The sequence below is a fragment of the Dama dama genome, chromosome 21 (genome assembly GCF_033118175.1).
Source record: "Dama dama isolate Ldn47 chromosome 21, ASM3311817v1, whole genome shotgun sequence".
In the NCBI taxonomy this organism is placed as follows: Eukaryota; Metazoa; Chordata; class Mammalia; order Artiodactyla; family Cervidae; genus Dama; species Dama dama.
The window spans coordinates 65501672-65528735 of NC_083701.1; the positions used below are offsets into that span (position 1 = coordinate 65501672).

The window sequence follows — 27064 nt, forward strand, 5'->3', positions numbered from 1 at the left end:
TCAGCTGGCTTGATTTATTTTAATTGGAAACCTCTCAGGGTCTTGCTGTTGTCTGCCAGAGGCTTAGTCATTACCTTTTTAAACCAAATACATTTTAATACACCTTTTCTAGCATTTAATTATGTAATTATAATAAAGCTGTAAAGAATATCCTTATTATAAAATTAGGGCTTCCCTGATGGCTCAATGGTAAAGAATCTGCCTGCAATGCAGGAGATGTGGGTTCCATCCCTGGATTGGGAAGATCCCTTGGAGAAGGAAATGGCAACCCACTCCAGTGTTTTTGCCTGAAAAATCCCCATGGACCGAGGAGCCTGGCAGGCTACAATCCAAAGGGTCACAGAGTCAGACACGACTAAGCATGCATATAGGATTATAAAATTAATCCTGCGATATTTTTTGTTTTATATTTTTGCTCCTCACTTAAAAATTTTCCTTATGGCTTCAAAATGCTTGAGATATTGAAGAAATAAATTCTTAAAAACTACAAAGTTACTGTACCCTTTGGTTCTTTAGGGCAACCAAGGTAAATTAATTTTGTTCTCCTCATTTAGCTGTCTCCTAGACCCTAGACAAACAGGCTATATCCTTAATAAGCAAGTGTATATTGTCTTTTACTTGCAAAAAAAAAAAAGTTACCAAAATATAATTCCCTAAACATCTGATCTGAAAGTATTATGTTTAATGTTAATAGATGGTAATTTATGCAATCTTGTCTAACCAAAATTCAACTTTATTAACCATGTCCTAATCCTGAAGTTCGGGTACTAGGCACTTGCAGGTGAAACTTTTTTAAAAAATGAGCTCATACCATTACCCACATATGCTCAAAATGGGACAGTTTGAATACTGCAAGCTTCTCAAAGAAAGCCATATTCACTTCACACACAGGAAATCATTTAGATGTGGTTAAGGAAACAGGAAATTTTCACATTGGCTTTAGTATTTATATTTTACCAAAATTTCCCTGAACTTGGTAATCATTACTAACACTTTTTGTAGTAGTATTTACTGAATCTTAAAAAAAACAAACAAACAAACAAAAAAAACTGAGCAGAAAATGTAAAAGTTGAAGAAAACTGGATGTCAGTCTATACAATGATTTTTTACTTTCAGCATGACAGACTTTATTTTGGCACTTTAACAAATATTTTGCTTTACAGCAGTGACAAAATATTTGCCAGAAATTTCCTTTTCCTGGCATGAATATTCCAAGCAGTTAATATTCTACGAACTGAACTTTGCTTTGCACAGTTAGAGGTATACCCACTATACTCATAACCTCCATAACCGAGGGACATTGTGCAGCTTTAGAAAGTGCTATCACTTCCTTTTAATCACTCCACAGTAGACTGATTCTGTAAGTGATGGGACAGGACTTTGAGAATTAAGGCCATTAAGAATTTAAGTAAACACTGTTCTGAGTGCTGCATCAAAAAAAAATTTTTTTTTAATTGAGTTCTGTGGCAATTCCAGGGAACGTTCTCTAAATGAAGTAAGTATTCATACTTCATTAAAAGCAAATTATATGTTGGAAAGGTTGCTGTTTTTGCTGTCTTCTTCCTACTTTGGCAGCTCACACTTTAAAACAAAATTGGTGGTAAAACAGAAAAAGGAAATGTTCAGTTAGAAGGAAGTCCCCAGCCAGGGCGCTAGGGTACCCTCACATTTCCATCTCTTCCTCAGGCATCACTGCTTTCTGGCAATCTCATTCCTAAGCAGTGAAGCTCTCCTTTTAATGCCTAGAACCTCCCTGAGTGACTCTTCTTCCCCACAGTGTGAACTATGGTATTCCATCTATTACTTCTTCGGTTAAACTTCAGGAGAGATTCGGAGCAGTTTCAAAGGTAAAACAATCCAGAGGACTAAACCATAGATATCGACATCAGGAAAGCCCTCTTTAGTTCTTTGGAATTTATAGTCCTAAAAGTTATTCGCCAGAGCGGGTATCCATCTCAATATTGCCATCAGCTATCTCTATAAAGGTTGTGAAACTCACAATTCCCTCCCTGGCAGCCTTCCAATATCTACATCCAAACACACACACAGGATGATACATTCAGATTTCCTCTGGCCAATTCAGAAGCGAATCTGATAATAAACAGCCTCATCAAATGAGCTCTTTGGTTTTGATTTACAGACACCGTGGAACACTCAGAAATCAAACCCACAACATCCTTGAGAGCAGACGGTCGTTAGCCAAGGGGAGGTGTACATTTGATCGAAAATGTACAAAATTTATAACAGTGACATTTTCAATATTAGGCCACATGATTTATTCAGTAGTTTTTATATTCCCAAATTACAATTTACGTCTATTCGTAAGACTACAAAAGTTACCATTAGAATTGTCTGTGCTTATAAAATACCAACTTTTTTTTAACTGTTATATATACTCATTAACACCAGTCTGCAACGAGTTACATAGAATCATAGGCACTTCAAAGGCTTAAAAAGACGTTTACAACTTAAATGCATTTGTAAGAACAAAAACTGATTTTTTCCTTAAGTCCCTACTCGTACCTTCAAATTGCAAGAAATTAGCAAATACAGTGGCCAAAGGAATCTGCAGCAACTTCTCAAAATACTGTTAGCATCTTTGGGTTTGCTGAGGCTTGTCAGTAACTCACATCAAATCCTCTCAAAAGAAGATCTGAATGGATAGACATGACTAAACAGTTTTGTGGTGATAATCCAATTTTACACATTAATTTGCTGTTGCAAATCTGCCTGAAGCTACAGGTAATGAAAAATAAAGCAAGTGTAAAATGGATAGTCTGACACTTAAAAATTTATACAAAGTGGAGGTTAAAGTTTACATATTTGAAAATCACATATACACTAAATTACCATTATCTGAATTACCCAAAGACAAATTGCACCATAACAGCTACAAAAGGCATAGAGTTTTGTTTTGTTTTCAAGGGCGAGCAGAGGAGAGGGGAACAACAGATAAATTAACAAAGTAAGACCAACTTGATAAGGTCACTCTGAGACATGCTGACACAAATGAAATAGCTTTCATCTTCGAACCATCGGATAAAAACACTCTTTTCATATTTGCGCATAGAAATTTAAACCAATTCCATGTACATTGAGCGTTTTTAAAACATAATATTTTGCCACTGCTATTCACAGAACACTGCAGATGTTAAGTTTGAATTTTATGTTGTTGTTCTAAAGAAATACATGAAAAGATTTAAATACAATGGGATTTTTATCATTAAAGTGCCAGAATGGCTCTTTAATGAAACAAACAAAAAACAAAGATCTTCATTATTCTATGCAAAAGCTTTATTTTTAAAAGTTCAGTGATCTCATAAATAGAGACACTAAATGGGAGTTTTCACGCATAAAACTCCTTAGTAGGTGCCTTCTGATAAGCAGCACTGGATGGTTTGCGTTCTCCAAGGTCATAACTTCCTTCATCCTTCTTTCTCATGCGATACACCAACAGCAGGATAAGGAAAATTGCAAAGAGAAAGCCGATAACTCCGCCAGCAATGACAGCTGAAACACACCAAAACGAAGATTACTTTTAGAAGAGATTCAAGGATGGCAGAAATTAGCTTTGTTAAGGCCAATCTATCAACACTTTCATAAAAAGCTTAATTTGAAAACCCCAAAACTAAAAAAAAACTGGATTCAATGAAGCAACTAGGTAATTAAGCAAAGCTGACATTCTTCAAGAGGTATAATACTTCCTTTGATTAGTATTAATAATATCATCCAAAAGCCTCAATAAGAAAAAATCTGGCTGTGACCTCAACTAGTTCCATACATTAAAACTGTTATGTCTTTTCAGCATTCACATTTTTGTAATCTAATCTTCTAATTGCTTTTTCAATGAAAATACAAAACATGATATAACTGACTTAAATTTTGTAAAGGGAACTGTGAAAAAAGCATGCAAATTTCCTTTGTCATCTTGGATTTGGGACTTTCCTCTCAAGGATCAAGTGTTCTACAAAGGTAGAGGTCAGATCTGTGGTTGCTAAGGGAGGGGTGGGGGGTAGGGGAGGGCTGGATTGGGAGTTTGGGATTAGCAGATGCAAACTATTATATGTATAATGGAATCACTTTGCTGTACATCAGAAACTAACACAACATTGTAAATCAAATATACTTCAATAAAAATAAAAATTTTTTAAAAGGACTGTGTTCTAAAATCTTGCAAATTTTCCCCTTTAAAATCAAAGGTTAATACTTTCATCAGGTAAATTATGATTAGAGACAATATCCTTCTGTGCCGTGGGCACTGTATCAACGGCCCTCTCCATAAAGAATCTTCTCTTCTCTTAAATTTATCTTGAGATCAGGAGGACTTGGATTAAGCCTGACTGAGCTTCACATTCAGCTATACCTGACACCCAGTTGTTCTAGACCAATTTAGGCCTTAACTTTCTTCTTGCCTCTCCCAACCCCAACCGAAATGGCGGGTCAAAAGGTAGGCTGAGGGAGCTGACAGAAAATAGAGACAACCTTTGCCTAACTCTTGCCTCACTCGCTCTGAATGAGACAGGTGCCCAAGATAGTTTTCAGTAGTAGGGTAACATCCGGCAAACCCTGCTGATACTTCTGAACATCACTCAGACAAACAGAAGCCTATTGAAGGACCCTCCACCCAGCTACTTACCTGCCAGGACTTCTGTTCGTTTAAACAGATTGTCTGAGTGCTTCTCAGTGTATACATTTGTATCCTCTTCAGCTGGGTCCATTTTCCTTTCTGAGTCAGGGAGGTGAACTTTTTCCTTATCAATTTCTTCAGGTGACTGGTATAGTCAAAACAAAAAAGAAAGAAAGATTAGAAAAATCTTTTAATGTGCTGGAAGAAAAAGAAACAGTAAGTACTTTCCCAAGTTTTTTTTTTTTTTTTTTTCTTTCAAACACTGGGTTTAGAAAATAAATGAAATAATCACTTTGTGTGATGTGTATTCCAATGGGTGAGTCCTATGGTGGGCCCGCATTGTTCATGGTTTTATATAACACCCATCACATGTACAGGCAAGATGGACAGTTTATTGAGTTTGTAATAATCCTAATGGCATGGTTAGAATCTCTAAGTTGACATTTCACAAGGATCTCTAGCTTCCTTACCACTCTTCAGTTTTCAGGCCACCATCCCCTTCTGGCTGCTCCAACCTAACAACACTACACAGTTCAACTCACTCCATCACCTTTCTGCTACATGGGCTACTGTGATGGCAGCCTCCCTGCAGGCATTCTCTCTGAGTGTTCTCCCGGGGCTCTGCCTGCTACCACTCTGTGGGGCACAGCCAACAGGCTTCATCTGTAATGATCCCCACTATTTATTCACTCTTACACCTTCACCACGCCCTGGATTAGAATTTAGACTTCAGGAGGCCCTGGGTTCTGTAAGGAGCTCCTGTGTGGCCCTGACCCACTATTTTTCTGGACCTCACTTTTTCCATCTGTCCAGTGAAGGGCACTCTCAGTTTCTTCAGTACTCTACAACTCTCACCATCTCACCTCCAGGCAGCATTATTCCTACCTACCAGCACCCTACAGGACCCTCATCCTTGGCTGTGCCATCATAACACATCGACCCTCTCCCCATTTTCATCAATAGTAACTACTATTCTCTTGGGCCCCCACAGTTATTTTGGCACATTTCAAGTTATATGTTTTGGTATGTCACAGTCCTTTCAATGGGATTGCCTGGTGGTGGCTCAGACGTTAAAAAATTTGCCTGCCATGTGGGAGACCTGGGTTCAGTCCCTGGGTTGGGAAGATCTGAAAGAGGGCATGGCAATGCCCTGCAGGAATTCTTCCTGCCTGAAGAATTCCATGGACAAAGGAGTCCACAGGGTCGCAAAGAGGTGGACATGACTAAGTGATACCTCATATATCATATATATATATATGTGTGTGTGTATACACACACACACACACATATATATATAGAAAAGACTATATATATATATGTGTGTGTGTATGCATACACACTGTGGGGCTATGTGGTATGCTACCATACTGTATGGTATGCACACACACACATATATATATATAGTCTTTTCAATTTGCCTTTCACCTTTCCTTCAAATTCAGTATCTTCCATGGATTCTCATTCCCGAGGCCTTATCTAGGTCTTTACCACATCATACCCAACTGCATGTGTTGGGTGACTTCCAATCCATCTCCCAAGGCCACTGCTTAATCTCCAGGAGGAAGCCCTGAAACGCCATCTCTAGTACCACTTTCTTACCAAAACTGATTCCTAACATCTGTGCTTCGGTTCATACAGTTCCTCTAACTCCAATACAAAATTTTCACTTCTTTCACTGTCTATTTGTCCTTCACGAAGCCCTGATCTTCCACCTCTCAAAAACCCCAGAACACTTTATAGCCCATTATACCATCACATAAATCATCTGTTGGCTTTCTAACCTTCAGCACCAATGTTGGCCATCGTGTACCAATGACCTAAGATTACACTGAAATCTGAGAGCACCTGAAAAGTTAAATATATATATATGTAAAAAGACCACCACTAGAGACTGTTTCATTGTTCTGGACTGAGTAAAACTGGCACTGCTTATTGTTGGTACTTATTTAAAGCTCTCCAGATAATTCTACAGTTTGAGAACCACTGAATTAGAGAAGCTCAGTTCAAATGAGTTGGTTCTTCCCTATCAGGCTCAAGTTCTTGTTGGCCAACACTACTGACGAAAAACACTGTCAATTCCACTGGTTTCTCACTGTAGACAAAAGTATTTTTTAGCTTTACTACTCTTTCTAAGAGCAGCCAACCACCTTCATTAGGATTCTAAGCTGTGGTCCAGTTAAATGTCTGATGGCTTTTTGAAGGCCAGCATTCATCCAATATGGCTACTTAGCCTAGAGGGTTAAAAAGCATAGAGACCTCACCTTTCTGGGGTGCCTTAAGGTCATCAATGTTTCCAAGAAGGATCACTAGGTGTATCTATCTGAGCACCATTTGGAGCTCAGATAGATCTCCCACATGGCAGGCAGGTCTCCCACATGGCAGGCAGATTTTTTAACATCTGAGCCACCACCAGGCAATCCCATTGAAAGGACTGTGACATACTAAAACATATAACTTAAAATGTGCCAAGGTCAGCGGGCCTTGCCTCAGTGGACAGAGCACTAGACTGGTTTCCACTCAAGATGATGTATAATAAAGCATGATAAAGAATGCCTGTCTTACTTTCCCAAGCCACACGAAAATCTTGTACTGACTTAACCCTCAACCCACCAGGACTTACAAAAATCAGAGGCTACAGAAAAATGATCATTTCACTGCCGTACAACATGCACTCCAAATTTCACTATTCTCTACATTATTGGTAGAGAAGAAAATAAAGGTATCCTCTGGCTTTCCTGTACCAAGGGAAAGCAAAGAGAAAAGCTCATTGACAGTATTTTGCCTCAATTCTTTTCCTCCATTCTTCTCATGGAAAGCCCATCGTTAACTTGATGCCTGGTAGAAGGACAGACAACTCAGCAGATGAGAAAACGAATTATCTGGATTCTAATCTAGGAGACTTTTCACTGCTCATTAGCAGTTAAGGGAGTGTTAGGAAAGGGAAGAGAAAGCTCAAGTAGGCTGATACCCAGGTTTGTGATGAGGGAAAGAGGAAGTGAGTTCTGGCGGCGAATGAGGTGAAGGTAAACAGCTACTGTGACATTAGTGATGGAATTTAATTCATCCATGTCATCTTTGTCTCATTTTTATGACAGATCACATGAGTTCCCTTCAGGTCTTTTCAGTCCCTAAAATCCTTTGAGACAGTTAACATTTCCATTTTACTCAGCTTCTGATCCAACAGCCAGGAATGAGCCTGCATTTCAGGCAGTCTGCGGGTTGGGAGACAGGAGGTCTCCACAGAAATGGGGCTACCACGTACTCACAGGAGTGAGTACACAAGCTTCTAAGAGCTCTGGATGGAACAGTCACTCTTTAAGTTTACAAGTTTTATTTTTATGAAAGGAATAGTTTGACTACTAATACTTTCTATAGTACAGAACTAATCTGAAATGCCTGGACTCTCATATATGTGTGCAAAGTGAAATTATGAAAAGGCAGCATAGATGATTAGATGAAGTCAATTAAAGATCTGTCATATCCAGGTCTGGTTCTTTGGATACCATGAAAATGTAATGGAGTAAAAGGTTACAAGCAATGCTCTGCTTGAACAAATACCTGTATTCTTCTTATTTTAGTCACATAAATTTACAACAAACTGGGCAGAATATCTATAACAGTGACATCAATGCCACTGTGATGCCCACTCAAATGCAAAATCTGTATTAATGGTATCCGAAAGGCAATGTTTAATTTAGCTGTGCCATGTAATTACAAAATAGAAAATTTAATCACTAATATTAATAGTATCATGATAAGTACTTCAAAAAGTGTTCGACACAATGAGTAGCACTCAATAAATCTCCCACAAATGGATGAACTTTTATTATTACTACATCAAAAACAAACGATACCAAGAATACGTTAAAATGTTTTGAGGTCCTTCATTTCTGAACTCACCTGCCAAGCATCTATCTTCTTTATTTTAATCCAACACAATTGCTCCCTTAAAGTCAATTTTTAAAAACTTACATCAATTTTCAATCCATTGTTGTCAACTGACCAGACAGCTCTATGTCAAATTAGGTTTTGCTGAGGATAAAAACTACCACAGAAAGCCAAAACTGAGTTTCTTGTCTCAAGCTAGTGAGTCCGAATGGTTCCTGACCTCAGGGGATTCAGTCACGACAAGTGGTCATATATACCTGCAGGTAGAGTCAGATGCGTCTTTCAGTGGCCACCCTGGATGATCTACCCTCAGCTGCACCTGTTGCTTTGCACTTCTCCTCTTCTCCCTTTTTCTTTTCATTCATTCAACAGAATCCATTTCTGGAGCAGCTACCATGCAGGGAGCCAGATGGGTCTGCCTCATGGCTCACAGCTCCTCCTTCTCCTAGCGCCTGGCCTGTGAAGTCGGTCTACCGCTAACGGTAACAAGCCCTTCTCCATCCAACAGACAGCACTCCGGTCTGGAGAGGACTGTCCTGCCTGCTCCACATCTGAAGAAACCTACCCAGCTCTGTTCCTCACCACCCTATGCACTTGTGTGGGGAGTGGGGTGGGTAGGAGGTTAGTGAGGAAAGTGAAGAACAAGTGCACTGTGGGAAGGGGAGGGGAAGAACAAGTGCACTGTGGGAAGGGGAGGGGAAGAACAAGTGCACTGTGGGAAGGGGAGGGGAAGAACAAGTGCACTGTGGGAAGGAGAGGGGAAGAACAAGTGCACTGTGGGAAAGGGAGGGGTGTCATTGGGCTGGAAGCCCATGTGCAGTCCTACCTGCAGAGGGGGCACTTCTCACTCCAGAGACAGCCTGTCTCTACCTTCATGACACAGTCTTCCACATCCTGGCTGCTGTTAAACTTTGGCAGCATCTCATTTCTAACCAACAGATGGGTGAGCACCAAACAGGGACACTTGTGATTCCAAGTTCTCCTAAGGAGCATGCTATCCTCCACTGTCTAAAGTCTCCTGCCCCTGTTACTCCACACTTTCCCTTGGTGAACTGCCTCAGTCTCTACTGCTCTAACCGACTTCCATGAAGGCCTATTTACAGAGTGCTTGCTGGGTCTCAGGTGCCATGCTGCATGCCCTCACATTTAATCTTCCCAAGGACCCAAGAGAAATGGGTCAGAGAAACTAAGACACTTGACCAGATCTAGGACTTAAGACATCACTTTGCCAACAAAGGTCTGTCTATTCAAAGCTATGGTTTTTCCAGTAGTCATGTATGGATGTGAGAGTTGGACCATAAAGAAGGCTGAGGGCCAAAGAATTGATACTTTCAAACTGTGGTGTTGGAGAAGACTCTTGAGAGTCCCTTGGACTGCAAGGAGATCAAACCAACCCTAAAGCAAATCAGTCCTGGATATTCATTTAAGGACTGATGCTGAAGCTGAAACTCCAATCCTTTGGCCACCCGATGCAAAGAGCAGACTCATTAGAAAAGACCCTGATGCTGGGAAAGATTGAAGGCAGGAAAAGAAAGGGATGACAGAGGATGAGGTGGTTGGATGGCATTACCAATTCAATGGACATGAGTCTGAGCAAGCTCTGGGAGATGGTGAAGGGACAGGGAAGCCTGGCATGCTGCAGTCCATGGGATTGCAAAGAGTCAGACATGACTGAGCAACTGAACAACAACAGGATTTGAAACTTCAGCCTTCTTCAGACTGTAGCATGTATTTTCCAACTTAAGTAGCTTACCTAGTAGTAGCTGGTCAGCTGAATGCAATACCATGCTAATAAAGCCAAAATCACCAGTCCCCTAGTTTCCATTAGAAACTTTTGCTCTGTTCTAGGGCCAAAGACCTTTCTTTGGCCTTTCTTAATAAGACAGCTCTCAAAATGAATATAGAGATGTACCCACATCCATCATTATCATTGGAAGAGTTGAAGTTTACATACCACTGGTGATATGAAAAGCTTTTGGGAAAACACTTATTGAGATTAGTACCTAGAGTCTTCTTAGTCCATAACCTATTTCAGCAGATGTAAAGTTTACAGTGGTTTTAACTCACAACCAATTCTTTATGAAATAAAAACAAATTTTCTTAATGTACGTCACATAAACTGAAAAGGTTTTGCTTCTTAACTGGGCTGTGAGTTCCTTAAGAAGAAGAACCCTGTAAAAAAGATTTGTTTATAAGCTAGGCCTGGGTGATAAAAATAATAGAATTAGCCATTAGGCTATGAAAAGACATGGCAGAACTGTAAATGCATATTACTAAGTGAAAGAAGCCAATCTGAAATGACTACATACTACATGATTCTAACTATGCATCATTTTGGAAAGGCACAAACTACGGAGATAGTAAAAGAAATCAGTGGTTTCTAGGGGCTGGGAGGGGAGGAGGAACAAACATGTAGGGGGATAGAGGACTTTTAGGACAGTGCAATTATTCTGTAGGCTACACTAATGGTGGATACACGCCCATTAGAAATGTGTCAGAACCCATTCAATGTAATACATCATGGTGAGCAAACCCTAAGTTAAACTCTGGACTCTAGGAGATTATGACCTGCCAATGTAGATTCTTGCTCCTTGGAAGAAAAGCTATGACAAACCTAGACAGCATATTAAAAAGCAGAGATATTATTTTACCAACAAAGGTCCGTCTAGTCAAAGCTATAGTTTTTCCAATAGTCATGTATGGATGTGAGAGTTGGACTATAAAGAAAGCTGAGCACCAAAGAATTGATGCTTTTGAACTGTGGTATTGGAGAAGCCTCTTGAGAGTCCCTTGGACAGCAAGGAGGTCCAACCAGTCCATCCTAAAGGAAATCAGTCCTGAATGTTCATTGGAAGGACTGATGCTGAAGCTGAAATTCCATTACTTTGGCCACCTGATGTGAAGAAACGACTCACTGGAAAAGACCCTGATGCTGGGAAAGATTGAAGGAGGGAGGAGAAGGGGTCGACAGAGGATGAGATGGTTGGATGGCATCACTGACATGATAGGCATGAGTTTGAGGAAACTCCAGGAGTTGGTGATGGACAGGGAAGCCTGGCGTGCTGCAGTCCATGGGGTCACAAAGAGTTGGACACGACTGAGCCACTGAACTGAGCTGAATGTGGATTCATCAGTTGTAACAAGTGTACCTCTCTGTCACAGGATGTTGACGGGGGGGGGGGGGGCGGGTTGTTGAGCATGTGTGGGGGCAGATGGTATACAGGAACTCTCTGTGCTTCCCACTCAATTCTGCTGTGAACCTAAAACTGCTTTGAAAAGCAAAGCCTATTTAACAACAACAACAAAAAAGCAGTAGGTGGCAAATGTCAAAACGATCATGAAGAGTAAGGAGGAGCCATTTACAATATAATGAAAAGACCAGTTGTCCTTACACAGTTTTAAAAGGTGCCTCTTAAAAGGAACATTCTGTACAATTTTTTCAAAAGGCACATTGACAATAACCTGATGACACGATGCGAAATAAAACACACCTTTGTCTGAGCAGCGATCTTGTCCTGTATCTTGCTCAGCGTTGTGGTTTCCACTCTCGGAGCACTACTAGTGAACGGTATCTTTGGAATGGGCCGAGACGTGGTCAGCTCTGGACTCTCTCCATCCTCATCAGCTCCTGGAAGAATAAGCAAAGACGAGCTAAGCACATGAGTCACAACACAGAATTCTACAGTATCAGGCTATGTGGTCTCAAGTTGACCATGACAGAGTCACGTTTTTTCACAATACCTGCTCCTCAGGAACTCAGCATAAACCTTCCTGCAGTCTTCAGAGCAATAAAGAAGTGACTTCAAAGTGGATCTGTGGGGAGCCTGGCATTTTTTTTTTCTATATTATTATTATCCCAAATGTTCTCAAGTAACTCTTTTAAAAATAATTTATTTATTTGGCTGCATCAGGTCTTAGCTGCGGCATGAGGGATGTTTCATTGTGGCACACAGACTCTCCAGTAGTGGCCTGTGGGCTCAGTAGTTGCTGCACCCAGGCTCTCTGGTTGCAGTGCCTGGGTTTAGCAGCTCCATGGCACGTGGGATTTTAGCTCCCCACAGGGATCAAACTGATGTCCTTTGCGTTGCAAGGTGGATTCTTAACTGCTGGACCACCAGGGAAGACCCTCAAGTAGTCATTCTTTTACTCGTGTGTTCAGTCTCTCCTCCTCAAGAGACTGCTTCCCTTCTATGCTGACACATGCTATATTTTCCATTTTCCATCACAACAACATGGAAAGGGAACACCAACTTTATCTGAGTGAGCTGCTGCACTTCCCCTGTTCATAGTCAGACTTAGTCTCAGCAGTGTTGTGCAGACTCACCAGCTCCTCCCACACCATCTATCCCACTCTCTGCTCTACTCCCCCTAGTCAAATGTCCCCTGTCACCACACTGCTGGTGACTTAACTGTTTTGTTAAGGTCACCATTCCCCTCCACATACCATATCCAGTGGCATTTTCCAGAGTGGTCCTCATCTAATTGAACCTCCTAGTATCACTGGACGCTTGTCAACTCCCACCTCCTTTCTGATACACTACCTTTGGGTTTCTATGACTTTGACTTCCTGACTTTCCCCTCACCTCTCTGGATTTTTCTAAGTCTCCTTTGCAGATTCACTGTCTTCCACCTGGACACAAAATATGAAAGGTTCCTTAAGGCTGAGCCCTAGGCTGCACCTTACTCTACACTTTCTCTCTCACCCATGGCTTCTGTTACATCTAAATACAAATGAAACCCAAGCTAACCCAAGTGGTTCCCTTCTGTCACTCCTCCAAAATTTAGACCTACATATCCACCAGCCTACTTGGCATTTTCACTTGAATGACTCAAAGGTAGTAAATACATCTCGGTCACGTTCAAAATAGAACTCGTGGAACAGACCTGTGGTTGCCAGGGGAGAGGAGGTAAGGAGGGAAGGACTGGAAGTTTGGGATTAACAGATGCAAATTATCATACATAGAATGGATAAACAACAAAGTCATATTGTATAGCACAGGGGACTATATTCAATATCCTGTGATAAACCATAACGGAAAAGAATATTGAAAAAATATACCCAACTGAATAACTGTGGTAACAGCAGAAATTAACACAATATTGTAAATCTTCTATACTTCAATAAAATTTAAAAAAACTAGAACTCATGATTTCCCTGCGTCCCCTCTACAAACGCAGTCTTTTCTCCTCATGTTATCTGGCAGTGAGTGGAACCCTTCGTTCCTGTAACTCACAGCTCTGGCTCCCTCCCCTCTTCCTCACCACCACATTGAATCCATCACCCAGTTCTATGGATTTTACCTTCTTTTTACGTCTCCACTCTTAACATCTTTCTATAGTTCCAGGGCTACCACCCTCATCCAATCTTCCCATCAATCACCGGGCCTCCCTTCTTCCTCATTTCCTTCCAGCCCACTGTGCACAGATGGGCTGCAACCCCATCATTCTCCTCTTTAGAACTATAACAGCAGCACTCCACGGCTCTCGAGGTGAATATAAAATGCCGCCGCCTCTTCTTGTGTAGTCCAGTCCTGGCCTTCCTTTCCAGTTGCCTTCAGCATCATTTATCCTGTTATCCCCTAGACTCCAGCTGTGGTCCCCTGATCTTCGGCCAGAAGTCTTTGCCTAGTTAATTTCTAAACCTCACCTCTAGATTTCAGCACAAATGTCATTCCTTGGAGAAGGCCTCCCTTCCACATTAGAGTCTTCATCACCTGCTTATTTAGTACCACCTTCTTACCCTAAGACTGCATTTATCACAAGTTTGTAACAATACATTTGTTTGTGTGATGACTGACTAAAGTTTCCCCTGAGGGACAAGGGACTGAAGCTTCCTATGGCTGAGGGATTGGATCTGATTGGCTCTCCAACAGAATGTCTAACAAAATCCCAACACCTCCAGGCGCTGACAGTAAGGACTAACCACTGACTTCCAACTGGGCACTATGTCTTTTTGTTTGTTCATTTTGCCTTTTTACAAAAATAACATTTGAGAATTGTTCACATTCAAATACAACATTCTTTTTAAGTTGATCATTTGTCAGACTTATAACAACTCAAAAAATTCAAAGTCTGTAACTCAAACTAACCTGCTTCCTCAGACAGGAAAAAATGATGAATAGCCCCAGACTCCGCATGGAATCATGTTAAAATAACAAGCAGTTCAAAAAATATGAGGTAAGATACTAGGAAAAGTGCAAAGCTATGAATATGACTCATTTTAAATATTTTAATATATTGATTTCCTCCAGCATGTACACTCATTATTCAGAAAAAAAAAATGGTGAAGAGTATATTGAAATAAATATGGGATTTGGCATTAAACAAACTTAGTACTTGTTCTGGCATTTATTATCTTTGTGTCCTTGGACAAATAATGCTTGAGTTAGTTTCTTCATCAGTAAAATGGGGATAACAACCACTAATTCTCAGAGGTGCAAACATGATATATATATATATTTGAAAGCATTCTGTGTATACAAAATGTTACATAAATGTGAAGTGAAGTGAAATCGCTCGGTTGTGTCCGACTCTTTGCGACCCCATGGACTGTAGCCTACCACCCTCCTCCATCCATAGGATTTTCCAGCCAAGAGTCCTGGAGTGGGTTGCCATTTCCTTCTCCAGAGGATCTTCCCCACCCAGGGATCGAACCCGGGTCTCCCGCATTATAGGCAGATGCTTTACTGTCTGAGCCACCAGGGAAGTCCTACATAAATGTAAATCATTAATAATGATGGGTCCAAATACTCTGCTCTCTCATATCAACTTCCCTGATTTTCCATCAAAATTTTATACAAAATATGACTGATTTGCATCTTAGGAAAAAAATTCAATGAGAAAAGAAAAATTTTCAATTAAAGGTTTTCGAGACTCTCTTGGCTTACAACAGTTACAAATATGAATCACCAAATTAGGAGTTTGGAGAATTCGTTGTGAAAGAAGAGATTTTGTAAAGTAGAAAATTCTCTCAAGTTAGCACTTCTTAAATTAGATGAGTGACCCACCTCAGGTGGCTCTTCCACTGCATTTATCATCTTTATTAAAAATACTGACCCTCTTACCCAAACCAGAAATCTGGGGACCCCACTGATCACATCTCCCTCACCCCTGACTTTCAGCTCTCACTGTCCTCTTTGCCTGAGACAGCTTAGACTTGAGTCCAAAGCCTGTTTCCACCTTGGAAACTCTCCTGCTTAAACTCTCATTCCTAAAATCAGTGTCATCCTCTCTTTCTCCATCATGGAACTATTTTTATCTGCTTCCATTGTTCACTGAGTTTCTTCTTTTAAAAAAAATAACATTTTATTCTACTTAATGAAGAAATACGTCTTTTAAAAAAAATAATGCAGTTTTTTCACAGATGAAATTGGGAAATAGAGAATATAGGAAGGAATAAATAAAATTATTCTACCATCAGAGAAAGCATCATTAGATTTTATTTACTAAAGTGTCCCTAGCACCTAGAATGGTGTCTATTCCCCCATGTTATGGGTCATTGTTAAATACTTGTTGAATGAATTGAGTAAATATCTGCCTATTATCTCATCTCCTAATGAGTTGTTCATTTCTGACATGACCGTTTCACTCTCCAAGGACTCTTGCACTCTTACAATGTTCCTTTTTTATAGCATCCTCTTCTTGTTTCAACATTAAAGCACCTTATCTCTCCAAATTTAGTAAGTTTTTCTGTTCTCTTCCAATTTGGGGCTATAGGAAGGTCTCTGTATTTCAGAAGTCCTCCTGTAAATGTCCAGGGAGCCTTGGTTGTCTTCTCATACTTAAGAGGGAGAGGTTGAGCAGCTGACTAGAAGCTCTGAGCACACAGAAGTCTGTTAAATGCCAATGTCAGTATTTTAGAGTTATTTCCTTTGAGTTGGTTCAAGTCCCTAGAGAGGGAGAAGGCCAAGTTCTGGGAACCAACTGGGAGAATATAACTTGGAAAATCTCTGCATTAACCTAAGCATTAATCTCAGAACTTGTTCTCCCTGTTTTCAACATGGGGCCCCCATCCCCAAATGTGCCTGGTATATTTCCAGTCCAAAGACCCTCTGTTTTTCCTCTCCAGGTAACAAACCTCCAGTTTTCTTCTCAGGTCAGGAGCATCAATCTTTTTGCTGCATTCTGATGGGAAGGAATTAGGGAATCTACTTACTTTTTTTTTTTTTTTTTAACTTTTTATTGTGTATGGGAGTATAGTTGGTTAACAATGCTGTGATAGTTTCAGGTGGGAAATCTCCTTACTTCTTAAACTTTCAGTCAGTCATCCTGAGTTTAGTACCATCTTCACCCTCCATCTAGTGGCATGAATTCTAGGGCCCCGTGGGGACTCTGCCGTGTAAATTAGTTTGCTTCTTTGCTCTTCCCACCCCTGCCCCCATCCGCACCCCACAGCTGGCTAACTCAGCTTTCTCACATCTGCCAAGTCTGTTACTACAAACCCATCTGCCTCCCAGCTTTCAAAACATTGTGGCCTTTGGCTCCTACACTGTTCCATTTGTCCTCATGAGTTTAGGCCCAATTCGTTTATGGTCAGTTTGGTTGGGTATTGGGAGGTATATACCTTCAATCCGCCACCTTTATCTGGAACTCTGCATTTAACTCTCACACTTTTGTTGTACAGTACCTTCTTATGTTAGATCATCCATGACATGGTGTAACAATTAATTTTTTTTTCTCATTTCTACATTTTTTTCATTTGACTCTTGGTTCTTTGAAGACAAAGACCTAGTCTTTCATCTCTGTGTCCAAAGAATATGGTCAAGCATCTGGCACACAGTGAATGTCCATGAAACGTTTAAGTGGATGGTTGAAGTTTTCAACATATATAGTATGAGGATGATCTATCTTCTCCCCTGGGAGGTACCTTCTGGGTCTCGGGCCATGCCTGCAGTCCCTGTGCTCGTCTACGGAACGGTGTGACAGCGAGAACAGAGGGAACGCTGGCCAAAACCCAGGAGATCCCTGTCTCCACCGGGGGCTGTGCGTCAGCGAGGCAGGGTCTCCTCATTCTAGAGTGGGCTTTCAGGACACAAGGAGGCAGTAGAGCGAAGCAGTGAAGAGAACACTCTCCAGCCCAGCTCCCTGGCCCCTGGCCCAGCTCCACTTCCTTCCAACAGTGTGATCTGAGGCAAGCTATTCAATCTCCTCAGGCCTCAGATTTTCTCCTGTGAAAAACAGAGATAACAGAATCTGTCTTTATAGAGATGTTATAAGACTACGAACAGAGTCTGACATGCAGTAAATAAGTAATAAGTAAAGGGCTTTACAAATTTTAGTTATAGCTTCTGCTACCTTTAAGCTGAAAATCAACACCCCCAGTATAGTGCAAGGAGGTTTCCAAAATCCAGAACAATACACTTCTTTGCAGCAATGATCTGCCCAAGGTTGCAGCCAAGGCAGAAGCAATGTGGGCCCACATTTAAGTCTGAGCTCGATCTGTCTGATGAGTGGTTCAGGATTTCAAACAACCACTTCAATCCCCTTCCGCCCGGATGGGGGATATGGGGGGCTTCCAGAGGAGCAGGACTGAATCTGCATTCTTTATGTTAAACTTAAGGACAATCTTAGCAGAAATCAGAAAAATGACTTGGACAACCTCTACAAGTCTCTGACAACTCTCAGATTCTAAGATCTGTGAAATGAGGACCAAAATGTATGTATAGGTATATTTCCTGAGACATTTTGAAGAAGACAGTTACAAAGCACTTTTGAGGTGTTAACAAAAAAAAAAGAGGTGCCATGAGTGAACAATATTAATAGAGTTGTGGGCTACGGAGAACAACTTTTCACACTCATCCTGCGTGTGTGATATATATCACTCTCCCCAGAATAACTAGGGCTATTTTTACATGAGGACTGCATTGTAAGCTCACTGTCAACTAGGTCGGCCATAACCCTTCTTGTCTCTCTCAGACTTGCCATTTTCCAACCCAAGATACTCATTCTTATATAGCTAGATCTCTCCCAAAGACACAATTTTAATTTGCTCTGGGTTATTCTAAAGCCCATGCTGATCTGATTGTGAGACATCTACATTCAGCATTTGTTCAGTTGCTAACTCATGTCTGACTCTTTGCAACCCCAGGCACAGCAGCACGCCAGGCTTCCCCATCCTTCACTATCTCCCAGAGTTTGCTCAAAGTCATGTCCATTGAGTCGGTCCAATGGACCGACCCAACCATCTCATCCTCTGTCGTCCTCTTCTCCTGCTCTCAGTCTTTCCCAGCATCAGGGTCTCTTCCAATGAGTTGGCTCTTCACATCAGGTGGCCAAAGTATTGGAGCTTCAGCTTCAGCATCAATATTCAGGATTGATTTTCTTTATGACTGACTTGTTTGATCTCCTTGCTGTCCAAGGGACTCCCAAGAGTCTTTAGCACCACAGCTTGAAAGCATCAATTCCTTGATGCTCAGCCTTCTTTATGGTCTAACTCTCATCTGTACATGACGACTGGAAAAACCATAGCTTTGACTATACGGACTTTTACCAAATGTTGAATGTAAAATGAAATTCAAATCAAGGAAGATCCTGGATAAGACTTCCCTAGCATGCTGCTGACCTTACCTTCCTGATCTGATCATTAATACATGCACAAGCTCCTCCTCTTTCTCAGTTTCCCGGGAGCCAATCCTGGCACAGGTGAAACATGTCCCAGGTATAAGAAATTGATTGCAAAATGATCAAATCCTTTATCTTCCTTGTAGTGTTTTCCTCTGCACTGTGACAACCCTACAGCTCCCTTCACTAGGAAGCAGAGTCTGGGCTGGGCCTATGACTGGCTTTGACCTATCAAACACGGCAGTGAAATTGTGCCCATTCTAAGTCTTGACTTCAAGAGCCTTTGCACACTCCTACTTGCTATCTTGGGATCTCTGTCTCCTCCCTGTGGACAAATGGCTGGCCTTCTGGAGAATGAGAGCCCACAATGACCAGAGCCACGTCTGCCTGGCTACCCCACAGATATGACAGAGCCCAGCAAGATCAGCAAACTCAACCTGCAGCTGACCAATAACACGGAAAAGAGCCCAGTCAGGCCACCTAAACTGCCACCCTGAAGACTAAGGAGCGAAACAAAATGACTGTTGTTTTAGCCACTACACTTTGGGATGGCTTGTTACAAGGCATTACTGAAGTAACAGGTAACTGATCCACCACAGGAGTTGAAGATATCAGTGTACAATCATTTTACTTGGCTGCTACATTCTCCCTCCTACTTTTGAGCAATACACTAGTAGTAAGAAAATGTAACTCTTCTTGGTCTCACCTATAAGCTTTAAGGTAAGGTTGGCGGTTCTATGAAACTTGTATTGAAGGGTGGTTTTCATGACATCACCCTGATAATGTTGACAGAACACTGACTACACGCCAAGTAGCAAGCTCTAAGAGCTATAGATGCATCAACCCCTTAAGATTCATGACAACCCTATGTGGGAGGGATTATTATTATCTTCCATTCTATAAATGAGGAAACCGAGGTTCAGCCAAATTAAATATATTCCCAAGATTTCACAGCTCAAGTAGCTGGGAGCTAGAATTCACACCCAGGCACTGTGACTCCACAGAGTGTGCCCTTAACAATTATGCCTCCTGCCTGTTGCCCTGAAGCACGTTCCAGTAGAGTGTGAGTGTATGTGTGTGTAAGAGTGTGTGTGTGTGCACGCGTGCATACACAAACACGGAGAACAGAGATGATGTGGAGGTAGCTGGCCTTACCCGAGCCTGACGCAGAAGCATAGTCATCATCATCAATAGGATACACTCCTGAAGCTTCTTCAATGGAGCTGTTGTCAAGGTACATGTCTTTATCAGATGTCAGCTCTGCTCGCTGAGAAAGGAAAGAGAAGGGGTTTAGGATGGTGAGAAATTAGGAAATGAGTTTATTCATTCATCTCACTGTTCAGGCTTATACCTCAGTGATTACCTGTCCCTCTTTCCTGTTCCTCTAAACCGACAATTTTGTCCCTTCCTTTCCTCGGCACACCCTGACAAGTCGCATGATGTCAAGGGTTGACCACAGAGAATGCTCCTGAGGGAAGCTTACGGAGTCTAACCCAGTGGACCCAAGATGCCTCAGAAGCACCTACCCACAGGCTTATTTCCTCACTTCCCACTAAAGCTGTCTGAGTTTCAGTGGCCCCAGTGCTAGCTGGAGCCATCTGCTTTCCCAAAGTCACCGTGAGGCTCCTTGATTGGAAAAGCTACAAGACAGTTAACTCATTTAAGACTTCCTTGGGGATGTATTAGGGTTCTTGGGCAAAATCACCTCCCAGGGATGCATCAAGGTCCCTTGGACATTTACAGGCCAGGCCACACTCAGAGAGGCACCATCATGGCCAGGAGCTCTCAGGGGCCATGCAGAGGCCAGCACCACACCCCGCCAGGATCGGAGCCCACGAGGCTGTGGACCAGGGCAACAGCCCACCGCGAGCCACATCTGGGGCCCACAGGCTTAGTGGAGCCTTAATGACAAATGCAGATAAACCCACACAAGTGCATTCTTTTTATATTCCTGGCACTGGGTAACAGCAAATCACACGCTGAATAGGGAAAGGGATCATTCACTAAGTCGACCAGTTCCACAGCTTCTTAGCTCTTCAGTAAGAGTTTTAGTATTAAAATTCAACCTAATCCTGCCAAGAGAGTCACTCACATGAAGTGGAAGCTGAGTAGACGTATAATTTTTCTTAAATGGTTTCAGTAAATTGATATTTTACCACCAGTATCTCATGAAAGCCCAGAAAACAAACACAGCAGCCTGTCAGCCTCTAAAAAACACTTGTGTTTGGAAAAAGGCAGCACTCGATTATTGTCGTATTTTTTAAAAAAATCAAATGGAATGTTTGTTCTTAACAAGAATGACAAAAAAATGTTTCCCTCATTACAGTGGCTTTCATCAGATATCCTTTTATTGATAAAATAAAGCCTTCCTCTGCTCCAGCTGTCACTGGGCTGGAACCTTCCAAAGAGGACGCCAGGGCCACCCCACCACAGCACCACTTTCTTCTCTCGGGTTTCGACAGCTAACTGGAGAGACCGAAGTGTCCTAAACCCAAGCCGGTGTCCTCCAGGCCTCAGTGACAACTACCGTGAAGGCACGGATGCCCACTTTGCTTAAGCGGCCATGCCAGCACATTCTGAGAACTGGGACCTTAATCAGGGACAGGTTTCCCAGTGGCCTGGCCAGCAGGCACGGAGTGACCACCCTGAGACAAGAGTGTGCTGGAATTTTCCTAGAACAGTCAGAGCTTAACTCTGCCTTCCGAGGCCATGCTGCATGATAGCAGTCTCCAAGGCTCTTACTAGTCTGGCCGGGTTTCCCAAAGCTCGTGAACCTACAGGATCAGGAGTCGTGGGTTCCACAGCCCCACCATCGGCGTCACTGACCCTGGCAGTCTCTTAGCTCCTATGAGGGCAAGAACTGTGCTTCACACATCCTCAGTTCACCCAACCCCCCACAATCACAGTATCTGGTGGGCAGAAGGTGCTCAGCAAACACCACGTGGGCTGTTTGCTGTCCTGTGTGTACTAAACTTTGCCCTATGAATTCCATCGGCAGGACCCTCTTATTCTTTCTCTCAAGTCCAGTCTACAAAACAGGCTCTGTTTTTTTCAGACTTTCCATGTCCCCTTGTTAGAAACTACTATTTTGGATTTTGTAGCCTGTGAACAATTTAAGACAAAGGCTCGGTGTTATTGTTAATTGTCTGGTGAGCACTTTTCTGAGGCCCCACAGCAGAGCACACTTGGAGAAGGCAGGGCCTCAGTGACCTGAGTTCTCTGGCCCTCTCGGAAGGCATGGGGATTCAATAAATATTTGCTGACTGAGATTACCTAAAACAAATTGGACTTTGACTCAGGCTTCAGAGTTAACACATGTCACAAGATCCTCAGGACTTCTACAGTTGACATCTTTCCATCCGAAGCCTCGGAGATCATCGGTCCCAAACGATACACGTGGACAGGGACCTATTTGTGCAACCTTGAGCTTAAAAGCAGAAACCTGTTTGCCTTTTCTCAACACTGAATGATTTTTTCCTCTTGGCTCTGTCAAAGTTGGAGGTGGCACGGGCTACACGAAATATTTAATCCCTACTTATAAACTGCAAGTCTATTCATTAGGTGACCCAGTTGCTAGACGGGCACTTCTGTCTCATGCACAGGCTGATGGGCCAAAACACGTCTCCCAGAGGACTGTGGCCACCTCACGACTCAACCACACAGACTGGCTTGACAAGCAACTCACTTTTCTATGACAGCCAGCTCCTTAGGAGAAGGCTGTGGGACCTGAATTGCTACAAGACTTGGACTCAGGATGCATCTAAAGAAGCTGGCACCCCCTCAGCCCCTCGGGCTCTGCGAGGCTCCAGGGCAGTCCTGTGGCTGAGGGAACATTTAATGTGCTCGAGGGCAGCTAAAAGGATTTGTTCCTCCACTGTCTGTTGTGGTACAAATAATTATGACATCACACTAAACATTATCTCCTGCTCTGACGTCAGGGGCACCAAGCGCCTAAGAGGAATTGCCAATATCCATCCTTCCATAGAGAGCTTCACTGGTGGCTCAGCAGTAAAAAAAATCCAATGCAGGAGTCGCAGGAGCTGCACATTCGATCCCTGGGTTGAGAAGATCCCCTGGAGGAGGGCACGGCAACCCATTCCGGTATCCTTGCCTAGAGAATCCCATGGACAGAGAAGCCTGGTGGGTACAGTCCATAGGGTTGCAAAGAGTCAGATACAACTGAAGCAGCTTAGCAGATGCGCACGCACGCACACACACACACACAACTTTCCATAGTCTGATCTCAAATAAGCAGTCTTCTTTTCCCACTGTAGCAGATAACGCTCGAAGAAAACCTCCACCGTCTTTTCTTCTAAACAAAAAAAAAATCTTTGCAAACATGACAATTCCTTTGGTGAAGACTCCACTCTATGTACAGAGAGGATTGCTATAGTTAACATGCCCAGAAAGGGAAATAAACTCTGCACTCACATTCCCTGGGGGCGAGGCACGCATCTTTCAAAAGCCAAGGAAAGGGGTGACTCAAGACTACGGCTTCTCCACCAGCCAACTGTGATTTGCCTCACTGAGCAGAAAACCCCAAGACACACGGAACACTCTTGCGTTCGATGAGACAGAGCCGCTGCATGAAAGAAAGCAACGGGGAGGAAACGTGCAGAGGCCCAGCCCGACGGCAGGATTTCCTCTCGAGTTGGTTTCATTCGGGACAGCCCGTGACCAAGGGGCAGCGTCAATCCTGTTGGCTAACAGGGCTCAGAGAACAAGCTGGAAGAAAAACAAAGCTGGTCTTTCAGACCTTTCTCCCCTCAGCTGACATGAGACATGCTGCAGGAAAGCAGAGGGAAGATGTGGGAAGCAACGAGGTACATCGAGAAGGAAGAACGACCGCAGGAGGTTCAGCCACGACCCCGAGCCCTGAGTCACCTCCACAGAGGAGGTGATGCCTGACGGCGGGCAAAATCTACCTTCGTCTCCCAACTCTATCGCTCCCTCCCTACCCTTCAAATTGCAGCCACCGCGCCGCGACTGCTAAAAGGCCTCCTTCCTAGGCCACCCTCAGGGCTTTGTCTTCGAATCCATCATCTGCTGAGGGACCATTCTTAAACATGACCACAATGCTCCCCTGCTGATAAAAACCCTCTCTTGGCTCCCTATCTTCCACTGGATAAAATAAAAACTCCTTGGCCTTGAAAGACATTCTTCTACCACACGACCTCACCTACATTTCCAGTCAGTTATTGCCACTTCCTCCACCCAAACCCCAGGTTCCATGACACATACACACAAAAATCAAAAACAACAAAAAATCTCCACTCAGACCTGGTGACATCAATTAATTTATACAAAACCCCTAAGAGGAAATAAACTCCTCCAAGGACAGAAAATTGAGGGGCTTGCATACCTGAGGATGATGAAAACCAATATTCTGACAAAACAGTTCAGCCCAAACATATATGATATTTATAATAAAAATGAACAGAGAAAATGCTGGTTTGGTGCATAGAAGACCACAAGTGCACTAATATCAAAATAAGAAATATCACAAATCTTCCCATTGTCTCAGCAAAGAAAATTTGTGAGATGGCAACTGAATAAATCTACTTGCTGGTTCTTTTTATTATGAGGTAAAGCTTACATCTGGCAAATATCATGTTTCAAACTGCCAGGGTGGAAATCTGCTATTTAGAAATTAAGGTCTTCCTTAAAAGATACACTGCCTTATCTACTAGATGGATGTCCTCTAAGTGCCTTAAACTAGCGCAAGTGATAAACAGTGGTCAAGATAATTAAAGCTCAAAGCAGCAGGTGTTAAATTCACCTTATGGTGGAAACTTGGGCTTCCCTGGTGGCTCAGTGGTAAAGAATCCACCTGCAATGCAGGAGCTGAAGGAGATGTGGGTTCGATCCCTGGTTCGAGAAGATCCCTTGGAGCAGGGCATGGCAACCCACTCCAGTATTCTTGCCTGGAGAATCCCATGGACAGAAGAGCCAGGCAGGCTACAGTGCATAGGGTTGCAAAGAGTTGGACACAACTGCAGTGATTGAGCATGCACGCACACGTAGTGGAAACTTAGGCTGATAGCAAAGTCAGAAAGTAGAAAGCCTATTTATGGATACCACCACCCCAAACCCAACCTTCAGAAAGTTAGCCTTCAGACATAAAAGTTAAATATTTGTGTGGCCTGGTATGACACTCTGAATCACATAATAGAAAACAAGCACCTGGATGATGTTTCTTAGTTTTAGCATAAAGGCACATTCAGTCCTGACTTGGACTCAAAGACTCAAATGTTTATTTACTTTTATAGTGACTACAAAGCACCAAACTGGCTGTAACTCTAGCTTATTTTTCCACAGATGACTTAATAAACTATTTTATTACTAGTTAACACACACTGTAAATGAAATAATAATTAAAATTTTCCCCTACATATTCCCATAGAGATGATACACTTGCCCTTAAGATGAACTTGCCAACTCTGGCTTAGGTAGAGCCCATGGAAACATATAATCTTAGAGCTTGACTGGACATTATAGGCATCCGGATGATCTATTTATTTCAAAAGTGAAGACACAGAACACCACAGTGATAAAGTCACTTAAAAATCATCTGGTCTACTTGGTGGCCAACCTGGAGCCCAAAACGTTTGCCGCCTAATTCTGGGCTCTTGCTATTGAACTGTAATGCCCCGTGAAGCTATCAGAGCTAGTCAGCCTGGGGTTCAAAAGGATTAAGTGTAGCTAACTGCTAAGTGTTTATTATGTGCCAGGCATTCGGTGCTAAGTGTTTTATAAGCACTGGCACATTTAATCATCTCAACAATCTCCACTGCAGACCAAGGAACTGAGGCTTGTCCAAAGACAGACAGCTCAGAAGTGGGGAACAAGGATTCATGTCCAAGTCAAGGCTTCAAAGTGTGCGCTCATTGAGAGTGCTGGCCTTGCTGGGCCTGCCCACTACCCCTGCCCCCCACCCCGCCTTGTAATTCACACGTAATCATAATAAAGGCCCTGAGAAGAACTGTAATAAAAGAGTCCTGCTGAACTCTGCTTGATCCAACACTTTCAAACTTTGGCCATGGAAATTCTCCCCACCTGCCCCGAAAATCTATTTAACATCTTTCAGAACTAGTGTTTTTGGCATTATAGATGGGGAAACATCTGCGTGAAGAGTTAGAATTCTAGCTTAACAATTTCTTCTCTGCCTAACATCCTGTACACTGCCCCTTTGAAGGAAGCCAACTGTCACTCATTCATTTTTAGTAACACCTTCATCTCTATTAGGTGTCCCATCCAAATCAAAGATGTAATGGAAGGAAAGAAACCTCTGTTTACTGTTGGGAAACATACTGTGGTCCCTGAACATGTGTGAGATGTGACTGCATTATATATCAATACAGGCAAGTGCTACCGTATTTACCAAGCACTTATTCTAAGGACTTGTTTACAGAAAATGCTCTGCTATCTAACAATGGCCTAGACTTATTCTACCATCCTGTGCGTAACTCATACAAAAGCTGAGGTCACACATGAAAGCAGATTCTTAAATTCCTACTTAAGAAATCCTTAAGAAAGATCTTTAGCTCAGACCTGCTTCAAAAAGGTCCTTAATTACATAAAAAGCTAGTCTCTAACTTTAAGAAACACTTCAGCATGCCTTCCATTAAGGGGAAATTTAGTTTAAATTATTTACTTGTGTCTATTAGGAAAATAAACCCAATTCTGGAAAGAAAAAAAATCAGGTTTATGAAGGCAGAATCACATTTGGGTGTGAAGTATGAAGCAAAAAGATGGCTGGGCTGCTCAGAAAAATGTCACATCAAAAAATAAACTCTAAGAGAGTCAAAACCTCAGCAACTGTGAAAAAATTCAACTAGTTCCATGAACCTTTTGAAACAAACCAAAGCATGGGAGATGATAGAATTCCTACAAGTAACTACTTACAATCCTGCAGGTCTGAACCACTCATTCAGAAGTTACTAGTCACGGCAGATTTTCCTGTTGGATGTGGTAATCTTACCTCAACCC

The 27064-nt window shown here is 42.3% G+C and overlaps 1 protein-coding gene across 1 annotated transcript in view; it reads right to left on the minus strand.

Annotated features, from left to right (window-relative positions):
* Positions 1 to 1099: 1099 nt before the first annotated feature.
* Positions 1100 to 27064, minus strand: part of SDC2 (syndecan 2) — a 121855-nt gene continuing 95890 nt past the window's right edge. The window contains exons 2-5 of the mRNA XM_061123719.1: positions 20231 to 20342; positions 12007 to 12143; positions 4637 to 4772; positions 1100 to 3510 (exon numbers count right to left, since the gene is read on the minus strand). Of these exons, the coding sequence (XP_060979702.1) occupies positions 3347 to 3510; positions 4637 to 4772; positions 12007 to 12143; positions 20231 to 20342 (549 nt within the window). The 3' untranslated portion in view covers positions 1100 to 3346. The remainder of the gene's footprint in view (positions 3511 to 4636; positions 4773 to 12006; positions 12144 to 20230; positions 20343 to 27064) is intronic.